This window comes from Branchiostoma lanceolatum, chromosome 15 (assembly GCF_035083965.1).
Source record: "Branchiostoma lanceolatum isolate klBraLanc5 chromosome 15, klBraLanc5.hap2, whole genome shotgun sequence".
NCBI lineage: Eukaryota > Metazoa > Chordata > Leptocardii > Amphioxiformes > Branchiostomatidae > Branchiostoma > Branchiostoma lanceolatum.
The window spans coordinates 17179084-17204674 of record NC_089736.1 but is presented as its reverse complement, the minus strand read 5'-3'; the positions used below and the strand labels follow the sequence as shown (position 1 = coordinate 17204674).

Sequence of the window (25591 nt, the reverse complement as noted above, 5' to 3'; positions counted from 1 at the left end):
AAGCAGCTTTAATGGAAAACAGACATGCATCACGCTATCCGGCACTGTAATTTTCTACATATTGTTGATTTACAATCTTGATATAATCTATAATTGTAGCAGCACAAGTATTTGGATAAGCAAAAAAGCCACTAGGGTCCCAAACTTACACAACTCCCTCTCCCTCCCAAGAGCTATCAACCACTGATAAATCTTTGCAATAGCATGTTCAGAACGTGAGATATCAAAACCAGAAGTTCCGCAAGTCGCTAGGGGGCCCAAAATCTAATCATTTCGATGTCTTACAAAGACCTACGCACCTGCCAAATATGAAGACAATCCATTCAGGCAGTCTCGAGTTAACGTGCTCACACACAGTGACAGATGCACACACACACGAATGCTGTGCAAAACATAACCTTGGCGAAGGTGAAAGTTGAGTACAATATTTACTACACATTCTTACATCAACTGTTCAAAGCCCTGATCTGTCAATGGAATGTGAAATGCAGGAAGTCTGTTTTGAATTTCATCACTCCAATCGGAAATTGTGAGCGTTTGACCCAAAAGAAATCTATGTATGGTCAGCAGGTGGCCGGAAGCACAAACTCTTATTTCCTAGGCCTAGTCGATGTGCTGATATGGGCGAATCATTATCAGACTGAGAACTGTCTGTTACCATGGTGTTCGGGGTTGTGATCATAGGTTTCCATAGTGAAAACAGAATCCTGAGCTCCTATTGGAAAGCTTTCATAATGATTAAGAATTCTGAGCTCATATATTGGTGACTCTAGGAAAGGGAATGGTTCCAGTTGGAGCTGTTTGGTGACATGCTCTCCGGGAGGAGGCCCCGATAAGCCACGGACAGCGAGAGATTGTGTAACACAGGATACTTTCTACTTGTGCTACAAGAGAAGTCTGCAATATCTACAACAGAGGTCTGTCATAGTGACTGCTTAATTAACTACACATTGTCAATTATCCATAGAAAATGTTGACAGTACTGTAGATTTTGTATAGACTTGGATGTATTTCACAGTAGCCTATCATGTTGATTTGTCACAAGAAAGAAGGTTATCTAAATTGCTGATCTATCCAGTGACTGGTCAGGAACACCCGTATGAAACATTATCCAGGCCCAGGTATGACACAATGTCATTTACATCAAAGAGTTGAGAACAAAAAGAAGTACATGTAATTACATTAGTTTAGCATACCCCATCAGGGTAAGGAGGATGCAGAGAATAAAACCTCCTTGCTTTATCACCCCATGAAACTCCTTTCTTGCCGTGCTTGGTAGTTCTTGCCGTACCCTGTACTTTTGTGCCATACCCCATGGTGGACATGCACAGCTCGACTGTGTACAGCAACGATACAGTCTCATGTTCAGGCATCGTGCCCAATGCTGAAAACACTCCAGCACTACAGACTACATCTCACAACAGTTTGCAGATTAAGTGTTCTCAAGATTGGGCGCGATTTGTACAACACCCCTCAGATGGTCAGGAATATTTGCCTAATGGCATTCGGCTACATGTGACCATGTTTTTTTGCGTACACAAGTGACTATGCACTGTGGCCGAGCGATGTCTGCCATTTGGTATGGCACGAATGTACAGGGCAAGGCAACATTTACCAGGTACGATAAGAGTTTCATGTGGGTGATTATACAGGTGTATAAGAAAATGACCAGCCAAAAGACTCTCCTTCTTGCACATATATTTAGAGATGTAACCACAAGAATCCATTCATGTTTGAAAGTATCAAAAGTGTCTGTGCAAAAGTGATTTGATGGACTGGTGAGAACCAAACCCCTGGTATACATGTAGTGTACACAAACATTGCAGTAGATCATGAAAAATCATTGTGCAGAGGAGATACATGTATAAATAGTTTTACTACAATTTTGAGCGCAGAATCAGGCACTGTTTGCAGTATTACATCAGGTTCGGCTAACATTGCTAGTTTCTGAAGAAGCCATGCTGACTTGATTATATGGCTGACATCATACTGTAAACCTAAAAAAGAAGCAGTAAAATGAACAAATATTTGCCGTAGATTTCAAAACAAAATATCGGAAAAGGGATACTAATGTCAAACAATGCCTCTTTTCCTGTCATAAATCATTCTGATTTTTTTGTAAACATTTGTTAATGTATTTCGAGCCCTGAGCAAATTTTGCCAAAGTCTTCCAAGAAGATGTTAAAGAACAAAAATGAAGGATTTATTGTTTGGTATACCTTGTTCTGACCTACGTCCAGAACCTGCTGGGGGATGCTGAAGGTGACCTGAGCCCAGAGGCCATCACTGCAATGGCTACTGACCGGCGGATGTGGAGAGGACGTGTGATCAGCCGCTGCGTGACCGACCGATGATGATCTACAAGTTGTCACTTGTAAAACCTTCCTGACCACCTAGATCTCATAATGAAGGCAGTTTTTTGGGGCTCAACTTCATTTTTTCGTAACACACGCATAAATTTTGCAGTGCACAGACGATATCATCCATATAATCAAATTAGTATGGCCTTACTACAGTTATATGCACATGGGATATGTCCCAGCATTGGTATGAAATCCTTACAATATATATTAATGGGTAAATAAACAATATTTACACCATTGTCATTAATACCCCTAATACTAACAGTATATATACAGTAGAACTTGACAATGGTGTGTTTTGGTTGTTTCCGATCTTGCTTAATCTATTCATACATTAAGTCTCAATCTTGATATCATCAAACATAATCATGTATTTTCATGAACATCTCCATACATCAATCATGTACACATTCCTTGATATGAACAGTGCACTCACACTCATTCTGCTGCAACAGGGGTATTTGGTAGTGTACGTGCAGCCAGAAAGTGGTGAAACTGTTTCCAGGGTCCAGGTTTTCACATTTCTTATAATCCGCTGCAAAATGAAGTTAAATACTCACATGGCTGAAAGTGATGTGTTTTGGGAGAAAATTGATTTCGGGTATGGTTCTGCTTTGAATTTAATTTGTCCCTTTGCTCCAGATTGACCTTAGATGCATTCTGTGGCTTGGTTATTAGTACAGTTTTTCTCTTTCCCACAAAATCAGTCATTTTTGTGTCTTAAACTATTCTGATGGGTTTCATCCCAGGTGAACATGTCAAAATTTGGGCATCATTTTAGATCAGAAAATCCCTTAAAATTCACTATACCCCACAATATCCACCCCACCCCACAATGCTCTTTCCTCCCTTTATTACTGCCTCAATTTCCTGCAGCAATTCCAGAACATCAAATTGGTGTGGTTTTATATCATTCCCCATGTACTATAATAGCTGATTGAGATTTGGCCATCATTTTCCTTGTATTTGTATTACCCGGTAATAGTGTGACAAAAAGTTTTCCAACAGGTTCCACGGATCATGTGCCTGTCGAAATTATACACAGCCCAAAGGTCACCAAACATGCACACACTTCCTACATGAATACGGCCCAAAATATACAAATAGCCTGCATGACACTTGGCACCAACAGGGGACATGCACACTTCTGTAGTAGATAAAGACTGAAGCCATGTTGTTGAGGCAGGGGTGCCTTTAGAAGCATTCGCACAAATTCTTTGGATTTTCGTGAAAACGCACGAATCACTATGCAAAAACATACGCATCTTATGAAAAATGTAGGAATCACTGCGAAAACATATGAATCTAATGAAAAACACAAATCTGATGGCAAATGCAGTCATTTTATGCAAACCGAAAAACTGCTGCATTGGGAGAGGGTTGTTTCTTATTGTTTCTTCCCTCCATATATTTTTACTTTAAAGGATTGCGCGGGCGTATATCGTCACCTGTGAGCTAGTTTGTACTCTTTTTCAGCAAGTCACACTGTCTTCTACCATCGCTGCAGCTCAATGCTGACACCTGGAATATCCTCTTTTGTCAGACCCAGGCAACAGTCGGCTGGTTTGCATGAAAAGTTTTACATTATACGAGTGTGCATTTGTACATTTTTGCCTAGTGATTTGTGCGTTTTTCAAAAAATTGTGTGAATGCTTATAGTTAGAACAGCTGCCCCCTCAAATCTTCTCATACCTGAGTTGTTTGGAATAACCACGCCCCTTCCTAAAACATTTTTTGTTGCTTCCTTGACTATTTCCTATAAAAACAGCCATAATAAGTCATATCCATAAGCCATCATCTCCATTAATAGTATGGTTCACATACAACTTGGATTGGACCTTCATAAGTTCTACTCTAATCTAATCTGAGCTTGAAAGTGCCCTATTATTTCATCAGACTGGGTGCAGAATGCAGGACAGTCCTCTGTAGTTGAGTTGTTATGAACAACCTTCCATCTCCTCCTGGCCCCCACCTCCATCTTCTATTCCTATAAGACTTTCTCTCTGCTCCAAATCCTCAGGAGTCCTGCAGAAAAGATACCATACATATTACTATGATTAGTAATTTGATAGATGCTTAAACAATGGACAGATATCACCAACAAAATCTTGTACCCAAATACTGTAAAAGGGGAAATGTTCTATGTTTGTGGACAACTCTTCACAACAAACTTAGAACCAGTGACAACGTTTTTGTACTGTCTTCTGTCCGTCTATCCCTTTGTTTCGACTGCAAACTTAAAACCACCACGAACACTCCATTTTCTCCCTACTGCAACAGGATTAGCAAGGTAAAAAGATGTTGCCATGGCGACGGTGGTCTCTGTTTATGTTTTCGTTTTTAGCCCACATGCAGATAAGGACCCAAATAGCACAAAATGTCCAATGTATGAAAGTCGGCCCACATCTGCTAGATTGATGTCTAATGATGGCCATTACATTTACTTCAAAATATTGCAAAAATGAAATACCAACCATTTACCACTATGGGTCTATAGTATTTTGTCATTAATTCTGCAAATTAGGCATTAATTTTCATAATTGATATCTATCGATATTCGTCTCTTTCTCAGTTACATATGTCATCTGTTTGAGAGTCATGGGAAGCAACTGATTTATAAACATTCCTCCTTAATTATGCAAATTAGATATTGATTTGCATAATTGGCATATCGCCAAAAAAGGAAAGTAAGTAAAGCAGTCATCCTCAATTGAGGTGAAGCATAATGCTTTTTCAAGTAGCTAGTGGTAATGCAATGCGGCTTCGCTACGGCTCGGCCAAGCACACTGGGTCACCCCTACTCTTCTCGATAAGTGTGTTGGGTTCTTTTACGTGCAGAGGTTTGACGCTTGAGGCTTACGCCCATAGCTCCCTCATACATGGGGCCGCCGGCTTTATGTCACCATCCGAAATGACAAAAGTTAAAACCAAAATTTTCCCTTTTAGGTATGACCCGCACAAAAAGTGATATTCATTGTTTACAGATATTGAAAAAGAAATACAGAACCGTAATGTTGCTTTTTGCACATGTGAGTTGTACAGGTTTCGTTGTTTGGAAAAGTTTCACAGCTTTGCTTCTGAAAGCATGGTACAACAGCGCCTCCTAGAAGGACAGGGTAGCAATGCAAGGTGGTCTCAACCTTAGCATGTCACTTACCAGTAGATTAGAAAAATTCTCAATACCTCTCTCTTTTTGCTTTAATTTACTATGATCATGTGTTGCCGTACCTTGCATGAGTTCTTCTTCTGCAGTGACAGAAACAATGTACAAGTTTCTTCACCACCAGCATGACAGGGTCCCAGTCCTTCCAGTGGGACAGGAGCGTCACAGCAAAGAATGAGATGAACACAGGAGGGATTCCCATGAAGAACATCCAATTAAAAGACACCTGAAAACAAACAACATTTTACATGTAAAGCGAATGTTGGGCAAAACTTGTTCTATGGAAGCCCAGGGTAGCAGCCTGCAGTAGGGCTATCTGACCCACGGGAGGGCTGGAACGGAGGGTGATGCAGTATACATCGTGTTGTATTCTTTATATGTCATACCCAACCAAAACACACACATTTCAATACAAAATGTATCAGAGGTTAAGAAAATGACAGGTGCTAAGAACATCAATTCCAACATCCGAATCCAGTGTTTTAATTCACAACAGCAGCGCACACGAAGTGCATTTAAATCGTTCCATGATAGTCCGTGGGATAGAAGTAGAAGCCTGTGTGATACCGTAAAATGTGGACCAGTCTGGAACACCCGTATCGAAGGATATCACTGCCCGGGTATGACATAAATTGTGTCATACTCTGCTACTATTGTTCCCTGAGTTTGGGACGCTCCACACAGATATGTGCAAAGAATTGATAGAAGAGTTGTACTACAATCTGGTGTCTTGAGTTAAAGGGGAGAAATCTTGTCTACCATAATAGACCTTGGGAATATCACTGCAAGGACTGAGTACTCTTTTTCCATATTGAATTTCATTAGTTTGTTCAGACCTTTGAAGTGCCCAGTGGCACATTAAGCCACACTGACTTCATTTTGTGGATGACCTCTGGAGACCTCAAAACTAATGCGAGAGGGTGCAAAAAAATGCTGCTAAATCATAGACTACAAAGCTGGTATTGCAAATTGAGCCACAGGGAACAGTGTATCAAACAAGTCTTTAATTGTAGGAGGTACATGCAGGTTGTTTTGTTAGACAGACTCAGCTGAAGTGATCAATGTTTGATATATTGACGAACAATCAAAGAAGTACACTATTACACTTAGGTATTTGGCTTCAAGGACTGTGGATGATATGGCTGTGATGAGAATACTCATAAGGCAGTTTTAACATACATGACATTGAACTCCACATTAAGTATTTCACAGCTCACACTTACAAATCTGTGAGACCTCTATACCAATGCTTACAGCTCTTTTCTCCACATCTCGAACATTGATGAAATATGTAGTAATCTGTAACAGGTCTAACCATCACATTCCAGACATGTTAGTATCATAATGATATTACCACAACATAAAAAGGACATCAACATAAAATAAATAAATGAAGATAGAAATGAAATAAAAGGGATATCTTTCTGTCCTCCACACCCTGTTGGCCCCGAACTTGGCCATTTGCGGCAATATGGAGTTCAGAAGTTCCGTGGAGCCTCGGAGGAGATAATTTTTCTTTTTTGAGAACAGGTGAATATCAATGCGCGTGCGGATGTCATCCATAAGATTAAGTCGGTGTGGCCTTATAAGGGCAACAGTTTCCTTGCTGTTTCAGCAAGGGGTTACTAGCCATCCCCTTTAATACAGGAACTCCTCAAACAGACCCCATTCTCCGTTACTTCCAAAATGGGTGCATCCCCAACCGAGAAGTCTTGACCCAGGATTGAACCAAGGTCTCCCAGTTAGCAACTAATTGGAACTAGGAGCTCAACTGTGAGGCTGTTACCAGTTGAGCTACATGTATAGGGACATTCCTCTTTTTCTAATACCAATTAGGCCATATCAATTTGATTATATGGATGACATTTGCCCATCAATTTTTGTTCGTTTCCAAAAAAAAAATATTGCCCAATACTGTAAATCATACAAAGCAGCTGCAAAATGAGGAAATATATGCTGTAAATTGCCCCCAAAGAATATTTCAGAAAATGCATGTATTACTAATATCATAGAATGCCAAAGTCTATTCCAAAGTCAAAGAAGAAAATGTGAAAGAACAAACATGAAGAATCTATTATTCGGTATACAATACTCTGTGTGTTTGGTTTTGTTCATCTTTCCTGATCACATAGATTTCAAAATGAAGGCAACTAATTTGTCAAACTTTTTTTATTTATTTGCATGCTTGCATCAGTTTTGGGGTTCCCAGCGGATGTCATCTATATGTTAAAATCCTTCCTACTCCTGATGGTGTATAAGGGCGGTGCCCAAACATGGACAGGTACATGCACTCCAGAATCCTTACCTTTTTCAGGAATATGTCCACAATGACAGTGAGAGGGATGGTGAGGCTGAGAGACAGAGTGGCTATCAGAGATGATGTCAGGAAGCAGCCCCTGGAACAAACACCAGGTTTTAATGCATTTTTTTCTAACATACAGCTCTGAAACACAAAACGTTGGGAAACTTCATTTCAGGTGATCATGGTATCTCTGTTGTTACTACGTGTATATCAATTGCATAGTATCAATAAACATAAAACTTGAAACTTTAAGATTTCTTATTACCCTTTACAATGATAACCAATTTAGTATGATACATCAACAGGTTGAAGACCTAAGCAGCTTATGTGTATGAGTCACATTTTTTTTTACAGTTTTGGTAATGCACCCATGAAATCACTAAAAAGTACAATCATTACAACTGGGGGATCATTTTAAAATGACACATTTTGTAATTTTTTGCCCCTAGCTTTTAAAGTGGAGCCTACTGAGTACTGTTAGCTGAGTGTTAATGTCAGTGCAGCTGGTATCAAGTAAGCAGAGAGTATGATGTCAATTTTTCAACAAATACCAGAAATTTACCATTATTTGCATGCATGAAATGAAAATGTAGATTGGGACCTCTGTGTATAATCTCAGGGCTATTCATACAATGGCACACATTTTCAACCAGGCACAGTGGGTCATCAAACCCTACCTTTTTTCATAAGTGTGTGGGCTCCTTTAAAAACAGAATCTGATGTTTGATGCTTGAGGCTAACACCTAAAGTTCTCTCATAGACAGGGCTGCCCACTTAATGTTACCATCCGAAATGGCCCACGGATCCACAAAATTTGTTTACTTGAAAGTGTACATGTAAAGAATGGATGCTCCAAACATAAGAAATACTGTACTGGCCTAAGGAAGTGAGAGAATGGTACGAATATTTTACATGTGGTCTGCCCACTACATCACAAGAACTGATAGTCTAGTACATGTACTTACCATAACCAAAGGAATTCTGACAGAACTGTTCCAATCAGTCCATTTAGAGCTAAGTACATCCACTGTTGTGGAGTTGGCCACACAAATGACTCCAGCTTCAAATGGTGAAGCACCAAGAGTCCAGGCCACAGCAACACCATGTTGAACATGCCCACAAAACCTGAAGAATAGAAAGAGTTTCTGTTAGTCTGGTAGCACACAGCTGTATGTACACAACATCTCTACTGTCATCAAAGAGTCTACAAATTCACAAACCACTGGAATAATATAAAACTGGTGTTCTTCTGAAGCCCCCTTTACACATAGCCGACCATGGTCTCCAGACCTCTCATAACCTATAAAGTGATGACGATGATGATGATGAAAATTTAAAACAATTTGCAATTTCATCTGACAAATAGCGCTGATTGGCACAGATTGGCGCAGGTGTGTGCAACTTAACCTGCTGCAATTTGACGCAGTCAAATGAGATTAATTCTCCTCTTTCCGACCGCAAACAGCCAAGATAAGTTTTCTTTCCAATACAATAACACTTATAACATCCAACTTCGTGATTGTACATTGCACATGTTGAATTACCAAAAAACATGGGAATATCCAGTCTTTCTTCATTGTCTACTTTCTTCTTGAGCATGACGAGGTACACGGCGTACAGTGCGGCCCCACACAGCGCCCAGAGCGCACCGAGCTGCAGCTGGTCCTGTTGGCTGGCGTGAGACATGGACACCAGCACTATTCCCGCAATACTGCAGAGGACAGAGAAAACCTGTTACCTGATGTGGGTAATGTGTAAAGGCAGTCATGTAAAACCAACCCTTACTATAATTGAGTTACAGGGTTTCCAATAATAAGGTAAACAACACTAAGGTAAGGTAAGCAGTCATTGTCAACTAAGGTGAAGTATGATGCTTTTTAAATTAGCTGGCATACACATGTAGTAGTGCAAAGCTGGTATACACATGTAGTAGTGCAATGCAGCTTCGCTATGGCTCGCACTTTTGTTCAAGCACACCAGGCAACCCGACTCTTTTTCAATAAGTGTGTTTGGTACTTTTTCCTTTTTTAGGTGAGCAATGGCAGCATAAAAATTCTGAAAGATGTGTTTGATGTCTTCTCTCAGTAGAAGTTGGTAATGGGTCAGTGAAGTCATGCTTGTCTTGAGCATTGATGTTTGTGGCCTAGGGTGAAGAGATGCTGCTTCAGTAAGAATTAGTTCAGTGCTTCTATGAGTGGCCCCCTACGGCCTTGCACTGAGCGAGTTCGTTAAAAAAAAAAAAAAATTTGAGGCTGCACAATGTCCCACAAATTCTCACTCTGGACTAGCTTGGTCTTAATTTTCCTCCATTTTTGGACCGGCTCTACCTAAAGAGCTTACTCCTGGTGGCAGTTGTTGGGTCTACTCCATGAATCTCAGCTTTATCGGGATCAGTTCCTTTGCTAGCGATCACTACAGCGCAATTAAGAGTTTAAAACCTCTTCGCATTTCGCTCATCGAAGTAAACTTTTCAAGCTGATAAATTTATTGAAGAAGTAAAACATCCGGTGCAAAAAGACTGACCATTATGCACCTGGCCTAGGTCCCCGACTTAAAATTTTACATGAAATTAGTGTGCAGCTTAGAGGATGTAAGATCACAGCATAGGGGTCAGGTACAGAAGGCCAACTTTTCATGACACATGTCACATACAGAGTGTCGAAGACATGACAGCCGCAGGGAGTCTGGAATACTCCTCCTAAAAATCTTTAAGTTCCTAACCACTGCGATACTATTTCATTCATTTTTAGGGACAAATTTTGTTATCAGTTTTCCCTCTGTTACAGCCTTATTCTAAAGACAAATAATAATTTTCTCAGAGATTCATAAAGTATCACAGGGTTCTCCCCAGACAGACACATTCCTATGCCTGTTAAAATACAGCATGGAGGTCTCAGCCCCTATGCTCAAACTACGTTTACTTAGCAAAAATCAATGCACCCCAGTTACCATCCATGAAATCAAATTTGTGTGGCGTTACAAGGAGGAAGCTGTTACTTGTTTGAGTGACAGGCAGTGCATACCTTATGAGAACGGCTACCAACTTAGATGCTGTGAATTTGTCTCCGTATGAGCTGGGAAACAGTGCTGCTAGGATCAAGGTAAACAGGCCTGAAAAAACAAACATGGTGAGCATCAAGAGCTAGTCAGTTTTTGTCCATTTTATAATTTCTTCAAGGGGGAAGCAAAAATAATTCATAACTGACTTTATTTACCAATAACAGACATGCATACCTACCCTGTACCTGGAACAGACATGCATACCTACCGTATGTGGAACAGACATGCATACCTATTCTGTATCTGGAACAGACATGCATACCTACCTTGCACCTGGAACAGACATGCATACCTACCCTGCACCTGGAACAGACATGCATACCTACTGTATGTGGAACTGACATGCATACCTATTCTGTATCTGGAACAGTCATGCATGCCTACCTTGCACCTGGAACAGACATGCATACCTACCCTGCACCTGGAACAGACATGCATACCTACTGTATGTGGAACAGACATGCATACCTATTCTGTATCTGGAACAGACATACATACCTATCCTGCACCTGGAACAGACATGCATACCTACCCTGCACCTGGAACAGACATGCATACCTATTTTGTATCTGGAACAGACATGCATACCTACCCTGCACCTGGAACAGACATATCTATCGATGCAATCCCCACTACTGTACCTGATGTAGATGACAAGATATTGACTACGGCAGCCTGAGTCTCATCCAGCGCCTCTTGATACGACAGATTTCCAAGGAACCACTGAAGAAAAGTTACAAGATTGTTATTGTAATATAACATAACATAACTTTCATACAATTCAATTATCTATACTATAGCTGTTAAAATCATCATACAACACGGGTCACGAATGTCTCAATTATGATTTTAAGAGAACTTATTTACATGGTTTAACAAAAATTACTTGGCAAAAAAGTAATTATAGTAAATAGTCTGTAGCCCACGAACTAAAGCAAAGGACAGCCAGATCACGCCATCTTACCGGTATACAGAACAGCAGGGCTATCTTGGCCACTTGTTTGGGGTGCAGTTTGTTGGCATTTCTACTGTGGGTCTCCTCCAGCCTGAGGGAGGCTGTGTACGACATCCTGGCAAGGTTTGCCGCTTCCGCTTCAGTGTCTGTGGAGAACATTATAATGTACAGTCAAACCTGGTCAGGCAACCACCTGGCACAGGCAACCACCTGGCACAGACAACCAACTGGCACAGGCTACCACCTGGCACAGACAACCACCTGGCACAGGCAACCAGCTGGCACAGGCTACCACCTGGCACAGGCAACCACCTGGCACAGGCTACCACCTGGAACAGGCAACCACCTGGCACAGGCTACCACCTGGAACAGGCAACCACCTGGCACAGGCTACCACCTGGAACAGGCAACCACCTGGCACAGGCTACCACCTGGCACAGGCTACCATCTGGCACAGGCTACCACCTGGCACAGGCTAAAACCTACAATGATAAGTATCAATAAAACTTTTCCATTCAACTTTACATAGTTAAGACCCTTTGCTGACTAACAGTCTTACTCAACCAGCAAAGACTTTTGGCGGGATTCCACAGGGGGAACTTATACCCCATTCAACAGCAAAATTGATTGCCTGCGACACTTAAGTCAGAAGCAGCCAAACTGAGGACTTCTGCAGGCGCTAGCCTGGTAAACATTCGACCGGCCAACTTGGGCTTTTCTGTCATACCGTTTTTCAAGCCGGCCTTTATAATCACTGCCGTCTCATAGAGCATAGTAATTGGTACCTATATACATGTATCAAACTTAGAGAAGTATATTGACTAACCTGACATGTGTCGCACCTCCAGCAGGTTACTGAACCGGACTTTGCCTTTCTTTTTCAGAAGAGCTGGACCTGCAAGCGACAAAGGCATCAGCAAATTTCAGGTCATTATGAAAATGCTGAAGTGCGATGATGTGGTCAACTACAAATGCTTCAACTAAAACTAGCAAATCCAGTGACTTAATAATGTCACATGTTCCTTTCTTCTAACACATTTAAACCTGGTAATGATATATAATTCAGTTTGTTATCACTATGGAAAGTGAATGCACAATTTTAATAATGTACGGGTGATACAACAAAGACTGGCATGGATTCCAAAAACTCTAAAACCTTTACAATGTAATATTTGTTTTATTCTTATACTTTAAAGTCAGAATGGCTCAATATGGGAATAGTTTAGGCCAGCGAAGGCGGTCGCAATCTAGGGGGGTCCGGGGGGATTCTCCCCCGGGAAATTTTGGATCTTCAAGCCTTCAGAAACGCAATCTCCCGCATTTTGAGAGACAAATCATGCGATTGAGAGCGGTTGTCAGTGGTCCCTTTTACCGCCGCCATTGTCATTATCGGTGGCGGTGCTAACGAGAACGACCCAAAAATGTGCTTTTCAAAACGCAGGAAATCGGTAGATTATGTTGTCACCCGTTGTTGTTTACTTCTAACACATTGTTTTACTTCTATATTCGTGGTTCGAGGTACGTGGATACCGACCAAGTTTGATCATGAGTATGGAAAATACTATTGAAGTCTTTGATAAAACCGGCTATCAGTTTTCATTTTATGTTTGATCATTTGTTCTCGACCGGAGAGTTCGTTTTTTATGTCACTAACACCGGTAGTTCTCGAGAACGTTACTAACAGGGAAAGTTAAGTAAACATGAGCTTACAAGTAATTTTCACAAGCAGACCGTATTTTATTAACAAACATAACGTTCTTAACGTTACCAAGTACGAAACTAGTTGATAATCGGACGATAAGTATAGAATCGGCTATTCCAAGATCAGGGTGTGCCAGGGTGGTGCACTTGGGCCCAAATTTCAAGTTTCATATTTTCCACTGTCAGTACAGAATATTGTACTACAAGTCATCCCAAACAAGGAACTTTTTAAATTTTTGGATAACGACAAGCGGTTCTGGAGTTATGCACTTTTAAACTTGCATGCTTACTTCAAATTTTGGCAGTATACGGACACTACAGCCCAAGTACGTTCAATAACATTTCTTGTATCCTTCAAAGATTGAATCATCAACTTGCAACATAACTATAAACAATGTATTCCCTATTGTACTACCTTGATTTTAAGAACTATTTTGGGTTGACTTAGTGCCCAAAACAATATGTACTTATCTTGAAAGTTTGGTTAATAAAATGGCAAGTTGAAAAATGTAACAAAACATGAGTGTTATTCTATTTATGAATCAATTAATGAAGTGCATCCTATTAATATCTTCTGTTTGTTACAAAAGTTTATCCAAAAGTTTTAGGAAAACCTTGTTACAAGTAACTGTGCTGCTATGGAGCTGTGATGTAAGCCAATAATACCTAATGAATTCTAAGGTATACGGACACTACAGAATATCAGCAATACTAGAAGGCCTGTTTTTAGAAACTGTACTATACATTTCTGGCTCAAATATAATCATACGAAGGCCAAATGACCTGAAACTTGGAATGGGCTTGAGTTCTGGGCTGTGTTCAAGACATTTACTTAATATTGATTTTAAAATGTTATATATTACGGTATGACATATGATTTAGGGTTATTTTTTACTAAAAACTGGTAGTTCTGTACACAATTAAAACTGAACAAATGACATTACCCTACAGTCTTCAAAGATGACAGAAATATGACTAAACAGTGAATAGAATTCTTTATTAACACCTTGGGTATCTAAACACAAATGTAATGTGCTTTTGATTCCAACACACATACATTGAAATGTCTTATTTCACAACTGTGAAATACAAGAATGGTGAATGGTGAAGTTCAATGGTAGCAAGCTGAGTGATAGCTGTCAGAAATGGCTGGGTGAGCCTTCAAAAAAGATATAGATTTGTTGGGAATGATGCACTAACTGACTAAGTGATTCATCCAGGCTCATACCACAACATCACTTATCAGTCATTAAGTGTCATTCAAAATGCCATGCAAAGCGCCTACACCCCTCCCCCCGCACCAAGACAAAGGCCTATTTAGAGTCTATAGGAGTCAAAAAAGATAGGGTATTCCCAGGTATACCCTGAATGTGGTATTAGACAATGCTCTATATGAAAGAAAAAGGATTTGGAGTGTGCAGGAATATGTCACCTCTTTATTTTCAGCTTTATGTGTTCGTTTTGTGGTTTTCCTATGATATGTCTCTGTAAGGCGTCGGGTATAAGTGTTGTTAAAACAAGGAAACTTTCTATTGGAAAATTCAAATTTCATATCAAAGCAGAAGAACAGACTATGGTGAGTGCTGAATGATAGTTGTAGACAGACAAACCACTCTGAAATTTGGAAAAAAATCATGTGACATTGGTACTTACTGCCCCATTGCTTAAACATAGGGCCCAGTAACAGGGTATGGGCCTAGCCCTCAATTCCCAAGGGAGCAATGAATGAACTTCATCTTTTGGGAACATGATCAGATCCCTAGAGTGTATCAGCCAGGTGGCTAATTTTGCCTCTACCCCCTTGGTCCTTTACTTGTAAGGGGACTGGGAGGGACCAGCTAATGGAGTTGCGCAGTAGAGTGCACGGTACATACCCTTTAGTATTTTGGTTACTTATTTTTGAAATAATTTTTTTAATTTGGCCAAAATAGGTGATTTCTGTCATGTTTTGGTCTCGGATTAACCTCTGAACCTTCTCTGAAGGTTGGACTGATATAAGGATGGGGGGTTAAAACCTGGTCTCATCTGAAACTTCTGTCTTTAGCTCGTTCAAGAAGAACAGACTATGAATGCTGGAGTTGAAATCTTGCTTTTGTTACCTAAAGCAACCTGACCAATCCAGCTTTGTAGGGGTGGTTAAGATTTGAGGTTTGAAATGTAGATACATGTGTTTTTAAGTGATTGTTTTTGATGGCTTAACCATGTGTGGCATAGGAGGTCCCTACCCAGTAACACTCAGAGTATGTCCACCATCTTGGAAATTCAAACCACGTAAAATCTCACCAAATCTGATTAAAGCTTGAGTGAAAGAGAGGCTATAAGATATTCAAGTTCAAACAGATATTACGGGGGCTTTATACGAATATTCATGTCCTTCATATTGCCCTTTGTCAGATGGTATCACTTGCTGGAAAGTTTCAACAACAAGAAAAAACTTTGGCATTGATCCACCATCTTGGAAGTCCAAATCACGCAAAATCTCACCAAATCTAACGAGACTTCATGCTTGCGTGAAAGAAAGGCTCTACTTGTACTGTTGTGTAGGATAACAAGTAAGATTTGGGACAAAATCCTTTAAAATGCAACAAAAATGAAATTGGAATCATGTATGGTACTAACATGGAATATGGTATACGGACACTACAGGTGGTATACGGACACTACAGCTGGGCAATTTATGTCATTATTTCATGTACAGTGACAGTGCAATGTGGCTTTGGTAATAAAGCCACCACCATTAGATGTTTCAGAACATACAGTTCACATGCACCAATAGCTTTCATATTCCTTTTGATAAACCTTTTTTTACCAGTATACGGACACTACGCATTTTTCGGACAACAACTACAGGCAATTGTAATCCATCTGCCATAGTATCCCAAAGTGCAAGCAGGACAAAAACACATCTTTATGTTACATATGACTATACCAACTAAGTAACATGCAAAATGGCCAGTTCCATCGCCATTTTTTACTTGCAAGGATATTTCTTAGTATAATGTGTTAAAAACAGCATTTTTCATAACGTTCAATACGTACTGAAATTGTTCTCATGGAAAGAAAAAAAATTCCAATTATCATCTAGTTTTTTGCACAACACATTAGATTGGGCTAGTCTTATCATTAAACTCAGTTCTTGATGAATTTTTTTCATCACAAAATAGTTAAATGCTGATTTTAAAAATTGCATTATTAAAGTGCACCGATATAACGCATATTTTAGGCTAATTTTGGGCATTAAATTGGTCACAGCATAATGTTTTGAACATTTTTTTACTAGCAAACTGCAGAATTGTCTGGAAAATGATTGTATTATGATAATAAGATAAAAAAAATACCAACAGGAAGTGATAAAAGCAACCAGAGAAGACGATAACGATGAAAGCTGCTATTGGCGCACCCTGATCTTGGAATAGCTGAATCCATTTGTCGGTCAAAGAAGCATATCCAGTAAATTACCGTCACGAAAGTGCACATGACATCTAGGCCGGTTCAATGTTGGGTCGATCCTCCAGTGGCAAAATCGAAGCTAGACGGCAAACAGTCCTACAGGCGACAGCCATGGAAAAGAAAGTTGTGTCTCTACAGAAAAGCCGTGCGTGCTTCGGCTCCCAGTGACGAGTCTCCATTCTTTCTTCATCCTGTACCTACTATCCTTTTTTCCTAGATGTACGTAAAGCTATGCTCATACTCGTGCAGTCATACTGCGAGCCAAAGATCAGGACTTTGCGTCAATTTTCCAATAGCAAATTGAACGAAATCTCGACACAACTTTTGGCAAGATGGCTGCACTGAGGTGTGTTCACCGCATCCAAACGTAAAAGAGGGAAATCACGATCACATTGTAAGTTGATCAATGCTATGATATTTCTCTATATAAAATCGAAGGATTACAAGAAGTTGGGTGTGATTTTAGTGAATTGTATTAGTTTCTGGGGCATAAATAATTTGTTCATGTACTGATGTGCTTGCCGTGTGCTTTGTTACGTTGTGATGCTGTCATCCTTCAGGCGTTTCATGATCATGTTTGGCGCGTACCTTTCGCCTGAGCTCGTCCCAGTTCATGATCAAGATATAAACGGCTTGTAAAATACTTAGAGCCACGAATATCCGTATGACTGTCATTAAAAAAGTACAATGAGTGCAACAACACGATATTTAGAGGCGCTCCTTGTTCGAGTGAATCTTGTACTGGCCCTGCGGCCGTAGGACCGTCGGCACTTCACTGAACTTTGGATCTTAGAGATTACGGGGGCGTGTCGCACTGGGGCCAGGGCCGCCCGGCGTGAGTTTGATGTTTTTAAGGCGTGCGGTGCTCCGCCCCTGGCCCTGGACTACTAACAATGCGTAACAGAGAGCCCTGGAAGTACATCGTAGGCTCCTTTCTTACTAAATGAGCGGTTGTTCTAAGATTCTAGTTCCACTTGTGACAGAAATTAGCCTCCCTTCAAAATTTTGTTTGGACGCACTCAGTCCAGCCTAAAATTTATTCAGTTCACCAGTTCAGTTGGTGTAAGGACAGATGCGAGATGTTGGGTCCTGCGGATGGATACAGGAGAACACTGGGGTCCAAGGTAGGGCTTCTTTAGAAAAAATGATGCTTGATAGGGTAATGTGGAGTGAAATATGTACTTGTCTGGTCCCGGCTGTTACAGGCCAATAGAAGAAGAAGAAGGGCTTGTTTACTTGAGTCAGCCGTTTTCTTTGCATGGCTATCAAGCAGACCATTGTGGCTTTCTGGGGGAGAAGAATTTTTAAGATTGAAATTTGGGTCGGTACTTTATGAAGCCTTGTTTCAGTGTATTGTAACATAGGCTCCTATGGTCAGCCCTAACCCTGATGTTAGCCCTTAATATACTTTTAAGCACACATTTTCCTGATGGGATGAAACGGTCCACAGGTCTTACTTGTCTCCACAGACTCCAGCTTGTCCAGGTCACTCGCCACACTGCTCCTCTCACTGTCACTCAGTTTGATGGGGACGTACAGGGGCTCACTCTGGGGAAACACATGTCCACACAATCAGACAGGATTAGGGATGTGCACCTAAACGTGACATCAGGTACAGGTGCGGACTATTTTTTTAAAGAGGGGAAGGGGGGCGCTGCACCCTTACACGTCCCCTTACCCTGGGAAGCAGATTCTCTGACATACAAATTTAGATTGACCAGGGATGCTACTAGGCTACAAGTGGCTACAGTATTCAAACATGACCTGTCTGACAGCAATTTCCCCGCTGAAGAACCCTAATATTGTTAGTAACAAGGCACTGTGAAAGGTGGGAACTCTCCTCCCACACCATCCTGCTGCTTGGCTGCTCCACTCCCTTGTGGTGCTCCCCCTTGCAATTTCTTCCTAGAAAAACCTGTGTACATTTGTACAAACTAAAATTATACCAAGGAGTTCACGAAGACACAGTCTCACCAATTTTGAGTCAGGTCCATCGTCTAGTTGATCTGGATCTTGCTCAGAGCTAGTTTCATTGTTGTCTGCATCTACAACCTGGCACAAGAGAACAACACATGTGAAATAGATAACAAGGTTCTTAGTCACAACCCGCATCGAGATACAATCAACAGCCGACGTTTTGATGACTGTCTGTCACCTTCCTCAGGGCAATTCTGACTGGTTCTATTCCACACTGCTAAAGTTACAGTGCGGTCCCAAACGTAAAACAAAATATATACAAGAATACTGTAAATCACTAAATGCCTTGTTCGCGTGCTTTTTATTTCACGGTAGGTAGAAAATTAAGTGTTCGTGGTGGTTTTAAGTTTGCGTTTGAAACAATAGTAGCGTCCAGGGGTTCATCTAAATCAGGAAAGAGGGGCACTGTGCCCTCTTGTTTCAGCCCAGTGCCCCCTTGTCGAATTCAGATTTTAGCCTAATATCCAGCATACAGCCTCCACTCATTCCATGAATACATAGAATCCGCTACCTTGCATGTGTGTGCTCCCTCTTGTTTAATTGTTCTAGAAAAACCTCTGGTAGCATCACAGTCATGGGTGGGCAAAAAGTTTCGCGGTAGTTTTAAATACGCGCTGAAGACTTCACCGCGAAAACTGTGAACATAAAACCAAACCACCGCAAACATTTCTGCATTTACTTCAGTAATTATTGTCATATACATATGGTTGTATCTATGACAATAATTATTATTATTGTATATTTGACAATACTTTATGTTTGGGATGGAATCTATGACAATACTTTACACTTGGGACCCCATTGTTAGCAGCGACACCTAGCTGCAGTGTGGAATAGTGCCAGTCAGACTTGCCCTGAGGAAGGTGAAACGTCGGCTGTTGATTGTATATAGATCCTGGTTGTGAATAAAGAACCTTGCTATCCAGTTAGTTTCTAACCTGATAAAATCATTCATGGAATGATATGAAATATCCTTTTCTACTATAAATTCCTGTACCAGACAGGTCAATACTTAAACGTCTGTATGAATAAAACAAAAATGAAAACAGCACAGCAGACTGACACAAAATTGTAGATATAGATTTACTGGCATGATAAACATTTCAGATAATGCATTCCCAATTAACCTACACCAGTATTGGTATGAAAGACAAATCAGCTTACTTGAATGATAGTAGACAAAATCCTTTCATAAACCACAAATGCCAATTACCACCAGGGCTAACAGGTGTATCAGTACAGGTGCTGCACATGTACATGTACCTGTACCTGTCCAGGTGCTGTCCAATTACAAGTCTGTACCTGACTGTTTGACTGTGTAGTGTATGTTTGTTTGTTTACATTGCATACATGGTAACACACCAAGTTTGTACTGAGCAGTACAAGCTGTATATCCGAACAGATCTATTTGATCCACACACACACCGGGAAGGACCCTACGTTTTTCAAAAAGTGTGGTGGGCTCTTTATTGTGCTTGAGGTGTGGCTCTTCTTTTTTGAGGCCTTAGGGGCAGTAGGTTGTTATCTCCTCTGTGTCTAGGGCAAGGTATAGATAGGCGGAGCCCGACTCTCTCCTTCCACTGCCTGTTACCTCCCTAACGGAAGTCAGGAGTCCGTTTCTACACCTGGATGGAGTGAGCAAAGTCGTGAAAGGTGCCTTTTGCAAGGACACAACGTCTAGGGCCGGGAATGCCAGGAATCGAACCTGTACGTGACCTCTCAATCTTGTGTCTGCTAGCCTACTCGCCACACGGCAATTTAATACCACCAAGGACTGTTAAACTGCTGTTAGTTACACGCTCCTTTTATTTGTTGTGCATATAACTATAACAGTTCCATGCTGTACATACCACAGTGCCATTGTGTGCGTTGGTACTGTCAGTCTTTCTCACATGGCTGCAGCACTGCTCCCTCCAGGGGCGCCAGAACAGGAACCCTCCCAGGTACAGGATGAACATGGACGTCTTGGCATAGGTGCTGAAGTAAGGCTTGTCAAACCCAGCATTCTGATAGATGTACTGAACAGGAAATCAGACCAAACATTCATGTAATCAATGGTTTGTGACATTTGAAATTAGGAAAATCAGGACATAGTTTGCTAGTCCAGTCAATGATATGCAACAAAACAAAAAGAAAACTTTAAAGTTCCTTATTCAGCACAATAGTGCACTGATGATCAAAAAGAAAATATGACTGGAAACTTGCATTGGTCATAAGAAGTTCGTAAGTAAAAACTTGACTTTCCCTTTGAACATGTTTTCTGCAGTTAGAGGAGGAAATCTGACCTACCTTAGTGAGTTCTGATGAGCCGACCCATATGGCGTCCACCAGCAGTAACAACAGCACCCCAAACACCAGTCTACGAGGGTCCCCGGGGGAGAAACTAAACAGCCCGATCGCCATGTGGTCAACTAACAGGTGCTGCCACCTGGAAGGAATGGGAGGACAAACCATTTAAACATGCCCTGCCAAATCCCACTGTGCTCATGGGCATCTTTTTGTATCATTTGTTGGCAACACAAGCTCCTGCCAAAAACATGCAAATGACTTAATGAGCCTGTTTGCAACATATGTCAGCAACAGTACTCAAGGGCACCCGAGCGACAGCTGTCATGCCTCGTGTGTCTGGGGAGAGCCTTACAGCTGGAGAGCACAGATGGGTCAATTTGCACATTTGGTATTACCAATCAGAATCCAGTATATGCTACTGTATATGGATGCATCCTAAACCCACGCTCAGGTTCAGGTCCGGATTCGAATGCAGAGGTTTAGGTTCAGGTCGGGACTTGAGCCCATAGCATATTTGAATAATTTCATAACTAGGGATGGTACTTAAACTCACATTCAGGCTCAGGTCTGGATTCAGCTCCAGAGGTCTATAATATAGGTTCAGGTCCAGACAACCCGCTAGAAATACTTGATGAATGAAATAGTAAATTGTCATTGTTACATTTCCGTATGGAAAAAGGGGCATCCTTAATACTACAAAATCTGGGTAGTGCAGTGTGCAACATGCTTTAGAAATAGGTTGTGTTAAGCAAGATGTGGCTATTCGGCATATATGAGCCACACCCTGAAGACATATATCTGAGGCAGTGGTAAATATTTCTGTCATATTCCAGGGCAAATATTGCAATGTATGGAAGGTTTTAGACACTTTAGAGCAAAAAGGAGAATATACATATGATGATAGTTCTAGTCTTTTTAGCAAGTCCGGAACCAAATCCCTGAGTTAATTAATATTTTTTTTACTAAACGAGTCCGGATTCGGTTCAGCGTTTAGGTACGCATCTCTACTACTGTATCAACATCTATTGGTGTTTCAAGATTGCAGCCATCATCACAGCACAACGCAGAACATGCTGTCTGAAACGTCTGACTGTTTCAGAATTTTATCCAGTTGCTTGAGTAACTATTTTCGGCGTATCTTATTAGTGGTGGTTTGTCTCTAATGTAATTTTAGGTGCCAAATTTCAACATGTGCTAACATATAAAGTGTTATTAACGTTACATCGAGTACATGTCCAGATACTCCAACCCTAACCGCGGCAACATCAGATGGAGGACATACAAATACAAGCAAATACGTCCTCCCAGACTCACCACAGCTACTCCTATCTGATCGTGAGCTTTCTACGCTGAACTTTAATAGCCATGATTGACGTGCATATTACTATTGGGTTGTCGTGCAAGTAACAGATCATCCTGTATTCAGTGCAAATCTTTCTACTCAGTTGACATGATCTTCCTTCTGAATGAAGCCATTTTCAATTAAAAGTTTCACTGTTTCCATCTTTGCCTTACTATATGCAAGTTGTCTGTTATGGACAGAATCATCCTGATGAAAATTTCTCTACTATTCACAGGATTTTGCACTATTGACAGGATCATCCTTAATAATGAGATTAGATTTGCACTAATGACAGGATCATCCTGTCAATAACAGAAATGTTCCCACTATTGACAGAATCACCCTGTCAATAGCCCCACAGGCATAAAAGAGGGTGTCATTACTGTGAAACACAAAGAAGCCTGCAACATACATACTACCTTCTGTAGATGATTCCCTGCCTGGACTATTAGACAAATTCTTTTCTTTCTATTTCCCTTGTGCAATCTTCTGTAAACATGTGTATTTTGATGCATCCAAGTCAGTCAGTTATAGGTCCTGTATTCCCAACAGGCTTGTAGTTGCAACAGGCATGTGTTCAAACACAGCCCCCCCCCCACACCCCACCCCTCAAAACAACACACCCCACCCCACCCCTCCACTCAAAACAACACCCCCACCCCTTCCCAACACAGCCGAAAGGTAGTAGACGAAAACATCTACACCATCCAACAAAGACACAGATTTCTGTGCTCCATGCTACACTAGTTATTGGTTCAACGTTAGATGAATAATGATACAGTAAAATGACAATTCTACGCTTTACAGACAGCGTTGAAGAGCCATAGTCTTATCATATGTATGTCTTAACTTCAGAAAGCTTAGATATGACTATCGTCTGTTTGTTTGGACATACCTTCATCCAGGAATCCTCGTCAGGTGTGTCAGGTGTGTCAGGTGTACGTATGTTATTCTACAGCTTTGTGCTTCATAATACCGGAAATGACGTAATGTTAGGTAGCAGGGGACATCTATTGCCGCAATACGGCGATATGTCGTAATCGTCTACAGCAATACGTGCGTGTAAAAATTGTGTGAAATCACCAAGAATAAGACGCTTGCTCGTCTGTGGACAACTGGTCAAATTGAATATTGAAATTAAGAAACTAGCAGGAAATCAAAAGCTTTTTTGATAAGTGAAAAGTATCTTGATAATGAAAGTGCTCTATCATCTTTAGTTCATGGATCAAAAGCGTCGTCTAGCAATCATTTCTAGTACTGCAGTTATCTACTGTCAAAGAAGCATCCTGTTTGACACCGTCGACTGCATTCTCATGTATCAAAAGCGTCGCCTAGCAATGTTCACTGGCATTCGTTTGCAATTAGTCTTGGATCTGTTTGCTTTGCACGTTCAACGTCTTAGATTAGACGTATACTTTACCGACTACAAACGGAACAAGAGTCTTAGGACCCAAAATCTCCATGAAACTTTTTTTTGTATTAAACCAGTTCCCCCCATTCTATATCGCTCAATGGTATGACCCCCGGCCACCTGCAGCTGTCGGGGGCTCAGGTTCCACAGTGACCTACTTTCGCTATCAACAATAACAGCTGTTAGAAGTGCCACAATGGCCAACACTGCAAATATAGATTTTCCCATTACTTAGGCAAATTAAGTCCAATTTGCATAATTTGCACTTCATTGTATACATCCCTCTCTAAGCTACCTGCCCAGTAAATAACATGAAAATCTGTCGCTCCTTTCTTCAGTTATTCTCCTTTGAAGATTTTGACAAATACGCCATTACAGTTCCAGTGACACATACCAGAGGGCCCAAAATCGACCTTGACCTTTCCCCTCCCCACACCTACCCACATACCAAATATCATTTCAATCCATCCACACGTTCTTCAGTTATGCTGATTTTAAGCGTCCGGTGACACATACATACAAACACGGTGACACAAACATTCACACACGCGCACACACACACAAACACAATAACTTCGCATGATTTGCACTTCAGTGTGTACATCTCCGTCCAACCTACCAGCGTACCAAATAACATGAAAATCTGTTGTTCCTCTCTTCAGTTAAACCCCTTTGGAACATTTTTACAAATAGGCCACTGCAGTTCCAGGGACTTAAACCAGGGGGCCCAAAATCGACCTTGACCATTCTCCTCCCAGCGCATACCCACATACCAAATATCATTACAATCCATCTACACGTTCTACAGTTATGCTGACTTTAAGCATCCGACGACACACATGCAAACGATTTACCTCCTAACTTATGCAAATTCGGTCTCATTTGCATAGTTTGCACTTAAGTGTGTACAACTTGGTCTAGCCTACCTGTGTACCAAAGAACATGACGATCTGTCGATCCACTCTTCAGTTCTTCTACATTTAAGATTTTAACAAATACGCCATTGCAGTTCCAGTCACACATGCCAGGAAGCCCAAAATCGACCTTGACCTTCCTCCACCTAACACCCACCCACATACCAAAAATCATTACAATCCATGTACAGGTTCTACAGTTATGGCGACTTTAAGCGTCCGGTGACACAAACATACACACAGACACCAAACGCAAGCAAAACAGTATCTCATGAAAAAGCCTTTTTTCATGGAGATAATCACGTTGTGTAACGTTATTGTAAACCTGGGGCCGTACATAGAGAAAATCACACTATAATTTATTTTGATCCAGTATCACAGTCAGAGCAGGGCTTTCCAGTCGCTTATCCGTATGGAACTGAAGCTTCTTTGACATCAGATAATTGCAGTTCTACCAAAAATTACAAAGCAACGCTTTTGATCCTTGAATCTAAATGCGCTGATAGCAGAAAACCTTTCACCTATGACGAAAGCTGTTCTTTGCTTGTGAGTTTCTGTGTGAATTCATACTGCAATATAACCTTAGCAAGCAAGATACCATGACTGCCTTGTATTGCTAAAAGTGTTGCTTCTTAACATCAAAATTATTTTTAACAGGACGACG

At 40.9% G+C, this 25591-nt stretch overlaps 1 protein-coding gene across 1 annotated transcript; it reads right to left on the bottom strand.

The window, feature by feature from the left end:
- Positions 1-985: 985 nt before the first annotated feature.
- LOC136449338 (solute carrier family 35 member F5-like) lies at positions 986-23624 on the bottom strand. Its single transcript, XM_066449354.1, has 14 exons — positions 23498-23624; positions 21261-21399; positions 20822-20989; positions 18969-19046; positions 18452-18542; positions 12670-12738; positions 11853-11989; positions 11530-11611; positions 10852-10939; positions 9373-9539; positions 8794-8953; positions 7832-7922; positions 5592-5752; positions 986-4388 (listed from the first exon to the last, which is right to left on the bottom strand). The coding sequence occupies exons 2-14, from the start codon at positions 21372-21374 to the stop codon at positions 4301-4303; spliced, it is 1494 nt and encodes a 497-aa protein (XP_066305451.1). The 5' UTR covers positions 21375-21399; positions 23498-23624; the 3' UTR covers positions 986-4300.
- Between the last annotated feature and the right edge of the window lie 1967 nt (positions 23625-25591).

Excerpts from the sequence above, each read along its gene's own strand:
- LOC136449338 (XM_066449354.1), bottom strand. The coding sequence starts at position 21,374 with ATGGCGATCGGGCTGTTTAGTTTCTCCCCCGGGGACCCTCGTAGACTG. Across the intron at positions 11,990-12,669 it reads GGAGGTGCGACACATGTCAG|ACACTGAAGCGGAAGCGGCA; the intron begins GTTAGTCAATAT and ends TGTTCTCCACAG. Across the intron at positions 9,540-10,851 it reads TTGGTAGCCGTTCTCATAAG|TATTGCGGGAATAGTGCTGG; the intron begins GTATGCACTGCC and ends TGTCCTCTGCAG.